The 9,711-nt window shown below is 30.2% G+C and overlaps 1 protein-coding gene across 1 annotated transcript; it reads right to left on the bottom strand.

The window, feature by feature from the left end:
• Positions 1-2,193: 2,193 nt before the first annotated feature.
• LOC21387073 (cucumisin) lies at positions 2,194-6,462 on the bottom strand. The gene is made up of 10 exons (XM_024169993.1): positions 6,345-6,462; positions 5,667-5,761; positions 5,393-5,490; positions 5,000-5,246; positions 4,092-4,599; positions 3,825-3,922; positions 3,474-3,725; positions 3,187-3,298; positions 2,882-3,095; positions 2,194-2,787 (listed from the first exon to the last, which is right to left on the bottom strand). Exons 1-10 carry the CDS (start codon positions 6,450-6,452, stop codon positions 2,267-2,269), a joined length of 2,253 nt encoding a protein of 750 aa, XP_024025761.1. The 5' UTR covers positions 6,453-6,462; the 3' UTR covers positions 2,194-2,266.
• Between the last annotated feature and the right edge of the window lie 3,249 nt (positions 6,463-9,711).

Here is a 9,711-nt window from a genome sequence, read left to right as displayed (position 1 = left end):
AATTATTAACTGTTGTGGAAATGACTTCTCAAATCTATTGAGTTTATAGAGGATTTCTGGGTTGGTATATTGCCTAATGCCTAAAAGAACAGAATAGAAATAAATAATATACGAATCCTAATTTGCTTGACTTACTCCATCGAGGTTTCTTTTGTGTCTGTCTTTGTCTTTGTCTTTGTCTTTGTCTTGTCTAGTTTAATCAGAATAAATTCCTTTTCAGTTTCTTAACAAGTAGAGCTAGCTTCCGCATCTCCCATCTTCAAAATAAGGACTATTTGCATAATTGCCCCCGAATTATGTACTCAGTTTTAAATCATATGCCATGTCAGCAAAACGGTTAGTATTATAGACGGCGATAGACATAGATAACAATTTGATATGTTTTTTAATATATCGAGGAGTGTTTTGAACTGTTTTAAAAATTAAAGAGCACTTTAAAACAAAATACACTCCGAAAAAGATACATAGTTCAAGAGTATTTATAAAAATAATCCTCAAAATAATTCTTTCTTTCTTTAGGTGAACATCTTTCTAACACAATTTAGTGTTCTTTGCCTAGCTTTCACCCCGTAAGACCAAATCAAGAAAAAGAGAAGATGTAAAACTATAATCTTACATAAAAAAGATAATATTCTATTGCTATTGCGCAGTTTTTGAATATAACCTCCTTAATCCTATAAATAAATAAATAAATAAAAATAAGGTGAAATTCCGCCGAAATTTAGTTTGAGAATTTGAAGTTAAACCTAGTTTTAATTCTAGAATTTAAAGCTAAACTTGGTTTTAGTTCTAAATAGAAGTTTTAAACTATTTTCTTAGAAAAACACTGCATAACTGTTAAAATAATTTTGGTGTTGAACAGAGGAGTTTGTTGAAGAACTCGAAGTATAATCTCAGGAAAGTATGTTGATTTTAGCCTTTGCTAATAAAAAGCAAAGTTGTCAGGATTCAATAAACCTGATCTTTAAGTTTGAAACAAGGTTTTCAATTCTCTAAGGTAGGAAAGAGAAAGAAAGCCATAAGTAGAGAAATCATATTTTCTTATAAGCTTGCTAAAATAGAATAGCAAGTAATAGTTAATCTCACACTCTTAGTGGGTGTTTATTCTCATAAATAAGCAAGAAAGAGAACATACAGTGTGATGAATAGAGGGTTCCACTCCTTAAAACAGGTAAGTAGGAATCTCGCCTTCAGTATAAATAGATTTTAAAATGAACAGTACACATGAATTATATGTGTTTGTGAGTACATTTAATGTTATCTACGCTATGCTATGTTATACTGCATACACTTAAGCAGTGCACATAAACTATATATGTTTGAGTACATTCCATGTTATAGTATGCTATGTTATGTCATATTGCATACACCTTAATAAGTTAAGAGGAACTTATAAGAAAAAACTCAGTTGAGTGCCGTACCAGCCTCCGCGAGGGAGGTAATCAGACTCTGTAAGGGAGATAAAGGAACAAAAAAGGGTCCTCTGTAAGGGAGGCACTCAGTTCAATTTCAATCACGATGTTGTTGGTGATCTTGCAAACCCTTACGTCCCGATGATTGGGCGCAAACGGTATGAGCACTCGGGCCCATCAGTAAATAAGATAAATTCATACAGTAAAACTATGATAAAACATCATAAGTCAGTATAATCAGTTCATGCATATATAGTCATGTGAACTTTTCGTTATTTTGCGAGTAATAGTTCTTATTTGTTAAGCGAAAGCTCATTTCAGAGTATTTATATTGTAGGTAAGCAACCTGCACATAATGTTTGATGGAATGATGCGAGGCAGCGGACGAGCGGAGTGGAGGTCAGAGAATAGATACCGCACGCAGTCATTTCCGCAATAGTTTAAAGTTTTAAAAGATTTTGTTGAATATGTCTATGAACTTGTGTTTTGGAAGTTTTTAGTATGATTGTTAAGTTTGTGCAAGTTAGCAGGATTTTGAGGAGCAAAAATATACCTATGTCTAAATTTATGCATTAGAAAAGGAGTTTTTTTTGAAGTATAAACACTTTGCTATGTTCAAAAGTGGAAACCACATATGCATGTTCTCAATGTTCAAAATAAAAACCAAAAAACATAAGAATAATAAAGTTGACTTATATATATATATATTCATAGATATGTCATTTTACAAAATACAATATTAAAATGCAAGCAGAGTAAGAGCAAATTCTTATTTATCAAGTTCGTAGATACTGATTTCTACTCTTATTAATATTATTGAATTTGTCTCCTTGCTATTCTGCTACCCTAATTTATTATGAAACATAGACAACAATAGGGCTCCGAACTTGAGAATTACCATTATCCCACACCAAAGAAGCAGAGACAACACGAGGACCCCCAGATATAGTTCCACGTACGTTCACGGAAAAAGTTGCAGTTTGCCCCAAAGATGTGAATCTTAAAGTATTCGGGCTTACAAGAATATTAAGTCCTTGTGGAGCAGTCACAAGTGCTGTATAGGTTGATGTTGCTGAGCCAACATTTGTAACGGTTCTACGGAAATCACAACTGAAGGGTTGTGATGGGGAGGCATAAACAACAAAGGCAGGATAATTAAGCTCGCGGCTAGATCCGCCACTAGTACAAGCATTGCGCATTCCAGTAATAACTTGCACTTGAGTGTTGGAGTAGCCATTTCCGCACAAGAACCTAATGTAATCAGCCGCACCAGCATCATATACTAACCCCGGATTTAAAGCTCTAGTGGGGTTGATTTGGCCCGCTCCATATGCAAATTCGGCTTCATTATTAAGATTGGAATTCATGGGTGTGGCTGCAACAATAAGATTAATTAATTAGCTAACAAGTATATATACAGACACACACATTTGCTATAAATACATTATTAATTGTTGAAGGAAGAGTACCAGTAGTCATAAGAGCAGATCTAATCATAGCTGGAGACCAATTAGGGTAGAACGATTTCAAGTAAGCGGCAGCACCCGAAACATGTGGACAGGCCATTGATGTCCCAGACACAAAATTGAATGGCGCAACTCTCGTGTCTCCAGGTACATCAGAAACTGAGGAAGCCTGGGAATATGCTGCTAAAATTTCAGCTCCTGGGGCTGCTAAATCTGGCTGCATTTGGCGATTATAAAGATTGCATAGTTAAAGAAATCTGACAATTTAATTAATTATATATGAATAATCTATATATATATATGCACACCTTAAGAACACTATTAGTGAATGGACTTGGACCCCTTGATGAAAAGGCAGCTAGGTAGGGGCCAAAAGTGTTGCGTTGCTCAGAACTTTTCTGAATTACTGCAACTGGATTGCTGCAGGTAATAATAATAATAATAATAATAATATGTGTATATATTTTTACTAGCATACATAACTAATGGTACTAATTGAAACAACATTTTTGACTTTTGTATCTTTGTTAATTAGTTTTGGACTAATTACTAAAAGTTTGGTTGTTTACATTTAATATAAGGTTTACAGTAATACCTTGTAGATCTTATATACGCAAGTATTGCGTTGTTGTTGTCGATAACGTAGGATGAGGGTAGGGGTGCAACTATATTATTGACATCGTCTCCATAAATTTGAAAGACGCCATTCACAATAACCCCAGCTGCACCTGCAAAAAATGCTGTTCTCACAGCACCAAATTGGGCTTCTCTCACAGAAGTGTATCCATCACAAACAACAATCTTTCTCCTCACCAAATTCGCGTTCAACGAATTTTCTATACAACTCCTGCATTAAACATACATATTAATTAATTTAACTTTGGGTTTTAATATTTAATTTGTATATTTTCATATGTTTCATATAATTTAAGTTGTTGTTACGTGCCTTGATTGAGCTGGGGTAAAACCTCCCGCAGTGTTTGGTGCATCCCCACCAAATATTAAAGTAGCTTGAATACTGTTAAAAGTATTTATCGACCATCCCTATGCACATAAACCAAAATTGAAAAAAAACAAAAAAAGTAAACCTTAAAATATTACATGTGTATACAATATTTATAAGATTTGAAAAATGATCTTACGTAGTGATATAATAGCATGCATACATATTAATGATCTTAATTGGTTTACCTCTTTAATTACATATATTTACCTCAAAACGTTGGTTGTTACCCAAAATAACTGTCGTAAGGAAGCGACGATTTGTGGTGGAAGCAGCAACAGATATAAGCCAAGGTGCAAAGTTCCTGATAGTAAGTAGTAATGGTCCGTCGTTACCAGCACTAACTGAAGGCACAATATTTTGTCTTGCAGCGCGAAAAGAGCCAATGGCAATTGAATCTTGAAAGTAATTCCTATTATCATTAAATCCAATTGAGACGGATATTATGTCAACACCATCAGCGATGGCATCGTCGAATGCTGCAAGAATATCAGCATCACTACAGCCAAGGTCGGGCCAACAGACTTTGTAGACGGCAATACGAGCAGATGGAACTGCTCCTCGTGCGGTTCCGCTTCCTAAACTGTACAAATTTGCCCCGCTAACAGAATTTCCTGCTGCTGTTGATGCTGTGTGTGATCCATGTCCTTCATAGTCTCTTGCAGTTAAAACAGGTTGTCCTGGTCCCGTGTAATAAAACTTTGCTCCTATGAACTTCCTATATATAGTAACACACAACAGCAACAACAAATGTTTCTCAGTAACATGCTTTTATAAAAATTTAAAATAACAAACTAATAACTTAAAACAAAAAGGCATTTGATAACAGGTATATGCTATATAGTTCTTAGTTTCTTTTAAAAAAATATATAAAAGAATGGTAGAAATGTTATTTACTTGCCCTTTTGTATTATATGTATGACAAAGTATTTAGAAAATTGAAAACCCGTTTAAAAATATAGGTTTCATTTATTTTATCGATTCGAGTTTTACTACAGTAAAAAGTTTTCAGAAATAATCATATTTAACTTTTTTTATTATAATAAAAAACTCTCACATAAAATCACATTTTAACTCGAATCAACGAACTAAACAGACCCATAATTTTAAAAGCTTACCTATTGCAACCTCGAAAATCGGGAGTGACTCGACACGTGCCTCTCCACTTGGAAGGCACCGGTCCAAATCCAGTGTCATCAAAACTAGCTGATTCTGGCCAAATGCCTGTGTCGAGTACTCCTATGATTATATCACTTTCAAGACGGCTTCTCGGTACATTTGTGGGAAACCCAATGAAGTCCCACGAGTTTGTTGTCTGAAGCTGATTAATTCTGTTTGGAAAGACAGAAATGACCCCGTCCTTTTCTATACAACATGCATGTATACATATAAACGTTAATGTTAATATTAATTAGCATGAAACATAACCATTGTGTACATATATATATGTGGCATATATATAGGATGATATATATATATATATATGTATGATTATTTTCTTTGATACCCACCGGCTATTCGTTCAGCTTCTTTCTCAGTTAATCTAGCCACAAATCCATTGAAAGTCCGGTTGTAGCTACGAAGGATGTGTCCTGTTGGTGGCTCATCACTGAAAAGAGTATTATTTCTAATCAATTAAGGATTAATCTGCCTAGTGATGTCAATTAAATTGAAAATAAAATAATTAATTGTTATAGTTAGCACAAGAAAAATTTGGTTGTTGATTTACTTGAGTGTGAGAATTTAAAATTAACATTTATCATAATTAAGAAATGCTCCTATAACCTGATAACAACTTCTCGTATAATGTTCACGTGAAGAGATGATACTGCCCATTCATCATAACCCTTGGGCTTATCACCCATAAACACAATGTAATCCTGCATTTCCAGTGCAAAGCGTTAGTTACATTTTGATTTCTAGGTTTTAATTAAAAAAAAAATCAACCCCAACAACCTTATTATAAAATTAGTTGCAATTAACAATAAAAAATTTTGAGATCACACCGGTTATGATTTTGATTCGACTAAATTTCAAAATAGTTTTCATCAATAATATAGTCTTGTACAATATATTGCCCATTTTAGTTTTTTTTTTTTCAACATCTCATTATTCCAAAATAGTTTCTTAATAAAATATACAGGAGATCTAAATCTATTTTTCCTCCATATAGTCACGTTCCCTTGGAAGTTGGAAGTGCATGATTTTGTGAAATTGACACATATAGTTGTTTGTCAATAATAAGTAAATAAATTGAACAAGTTAAATTAAAATAAAAAATTAACTGAAAAATGGATATTTAACTAAGTCATCCTGATAAAATAAATTAGGCTATAATAAATAATTGTTAGAATTTAAAACTATAGAATCTTTGTATAAATTTTGTCAATTCCAGTATGTAAAATATATTTTAGAAGAACTTATATAATATTGAATATTTCTATATAAAAAAATGTTAATTACCTTTCGATGACCAGTAGGCACATCATCGAATAGTTGACAAGTGACTAGAATGGGGGTAAGAGAGAGGAGGAGAAACAATATTGTAAAAGGCAATGAAGAGGTCATCATGAATATAGCTAAATTGTAGATATATGATGAGAGAGCTACCATTTTGGTCTCCTTTTATAGAATAATATTTTAGGGGAAAAAAAACGTGTCCAATCTTAACCTTTTTAAAAAAAAAAAAAAATACACACATTTCCTATGGTAAGATTATGAGAATCAATTTTTCCTAAGTTTAGAACAAATTACATAGATTCAAACGCAGTAAAAGAGTTAATTTGGAAATCAATAATTTTACATTCAAAGTAGAAAAAGACAATTATGATTTTTTTTTTCAAAAACAAGTAAAGGATTTTTGCTAAATAAAACATGAAAAGGTTGTTACTATCATTATGAATTTTTGGGCCAATGTAATTATGAATACATGTAAAGTTCATAAAAAATAATATAAATAGAATAGACTTCTCCTTCATGTGCACATGGGTTGTAATAATCGGTAGAGACAGCCTTTCACTTCAAGTGGGGCATGCCTAAATTTATGCAGATTTCCATTAAAATTGTAATAATCAATTTGTACCACAAAGATAACGCAAGTTTTTCTTTTTCCTTTTTTTTAGAATTATCATTTGTATTTTTTTTTCCTAAATGAATTATCATTTGTATGTTGAACAACTAACTCTAAATCGTCTTTTCTTACCATTGGAGTTTTCTTGTATATATGTCATTGCATTGATCCATATAAAGTAATCTGAAAAAACATATTTTGGCTCATATATTTGTGCAATTCTTTAAGCTTTTTATTTGAAATTCATTAGTTATTATAAAGAAGCTAGAGTGCCCCCAGAAATATAATGATGTCAATATTAATCTAATTTTCTTATTTATTTGCTTTCTTACTATTTGGGACCACATCTGGATTTTGATTTTAATAATTGATCTATTTATAAAGAAGTAGAAAAAATCTATATTCTCTAAGTGCCACAATAATTTCACCGACGACATGATAATAATTGATAACATGTACTTCCATCTAAATTTCTTATATAGAAGGAAACACATGTACAACCCATTTAATTGAAATCATTTGTCCATTTTAATTTTAAAAATTATGTTTTTCAGACTACATTAGATCACATCATTTAAAAAACATAAAATATTTTTAATTAAATTTTCAATACTTCAATATTTAATTTATATTTTTGATACTTTAACAGTTAATTTTATTGAACAACGTGTCATAATATGATTCTTTAGATAGACTCTAATTTAAATGATTTTTTTCCTCCAGACTATTATATATATATATATATATATATACACAGTACTATTAGATTGTGGATATATGATGAGAGAGCTACCATTGTGGTCTCCTTTTATAGAATAACAATTTAGGGAAAAAAAAAAACGTGTCCAATCTTAACCTTTTTTTAAAAAAAAAAAATAAACACATTTCTTATGGTAAGATTATGAGAATCAATTTTCCCTAAGTTTAATTTAAATGATTTTTTTCCTCCAGACTATTTTATATATATATATATATACACAGTACTATTAGATTGTGGATATATGATGAGAGAGCTACCATTGTGGTCTCCTTTTATAGAATAACAATTTAGGGAAAAAAAAAACGTGTCCAATCTTAACCTTTTTAAAAAAAAATAAAAATAAACACATTTCTTATGGTAAGATTATGAGAATCAATTTTTTCTAAGTTTAGAACAAATTACATAGACTCAAATGTAGTAAAAGAGTTAATTTGGAAATCAATAATTTTACCCTCAAAGTAGATAAAGACAATTATGAATTTTTTTTTTCAAAAAACAAGTAAAGGATTTTTGCTAAATAAAACATGAAAAGGTTGGCACTATCATTATGAATTTTTGAGCCAATGTAATTATGAATACATGTAAAGTTCATAAAAAATAATATAAATAGAATAGACTTGTTCTTCATGTACATAAGGGTTGTAATAATCAGTGGAGACAGCCTTTCACTTCAAACGGGGCATGCCTAAATTTATGCAGATTTCCACTAAAATTGTAATAATCAATTTGTACCACGAAGATAATGCATGTTTTTTTTTTTTTTTTTTTTTTTTTAAAATTTTTCTTTTGTTTTTTTTTTCTTAGAATTATCATTTGTATTTTTTTTCCTAAAGGAATTATCATTTGTATGTTGAACAAATAACTCTAAATCGTCTTTTCTTACCATTGGAGTTTTCTTGTATATATGTCATTGCATTGATCCATATAAATCTGAAAAAATATATTTTGGCTCATATACATATTTCTTATGCTAAGATTATGAGAATCAATTTTCCCTATGTTTAGTACAAATTACATAGAATCAAATGCAATAAAAGAGTTAATTTAGAAATCAATAATTTTACCGTCAAAGTAGACAAAGACAATTATGATTTTTTTTCTCTTATTTATTTTTAAGATGTTGGAGTGGAAAAAAATACTAAAATTTTTCTTTAAAATTAACTTTTTAAAAGATCGTAAATTCTAAATTATTTATATTAGAATTATAGTTTTCAAATTCAAATAAAAAAAGTGTTCTTCTTTGCTCTTTTTTTTTTTAATGATAACGAAGGCGACTAAATTGGCACTTCCTAAAATTCTCTTCTCTCACGTTAATTATACACTAGATATTATAAATAAATAAAAAAGTGAAGTTTATAAAAGATAAACAAAAAGATATTGATGCCCACTGTAAAACTTAAGAGACGTAATTGAGGACAGAAGCTCAATTCAAAAGTTTCCCTTTAAAAGCCAAAACTTCAATAGACCTCTTTAAAAACCTTGATAGTATATTCTAATAGAAAAACCTATCAAGGGAAAAAAAAGTTTCATAACCTCAAAAGTAATAATAATAATAATAATAATAATAATAATAATAATAATAATTATTATTATTATTATTATTATTATTATTATTAAATCACAACTTCAATAATGCCTCAAAAGTAGAAGCAATCATAACCTCTCATACACAATAACAATCCATGTTCATAAAAAATATATAATTGATAATTTATTGAAATGTAATAGTTTAATAATCAAATTTTTTGTACATCCGATCTTTGCGTGTTTTTTAGTCTTTTTAATTCAAAAATTAACATGTTTTAATTGTGTAAAAATTAAGAGGTGTCGATATTTATAGTTTTTGTAAGTATCATGTGGAAGATTGTTGAGTTATTAAGCATAATTATTATTTTACAGTGATAATAGGCATACCAATTTTAAGGATGAACTACTTTAATTCCAACAAGTTTTTGTGTGTGTTTATTTTTATTGCTTCCTTCATGATAATTAGTTTGAAA

This window comes from Morus notabilis, unplaced genomic scaffold, assembly GCF_000414095.1.
Source record: "Morus notabilis unplaced genomic scaffold, ASM41409v2 Scaffold798, whole genome shotgun sequence".
In the NCBI taxonomy this organism is placed as follows: Eukaryota; Viridiplantae; Streptophyta; class Magnoliopsida; order Rosales; family Moraceae; genus Morus; species Morus notabilis.
This window is presented reverse-complemented; position numbering and strand designations above follow the sequence as displayed.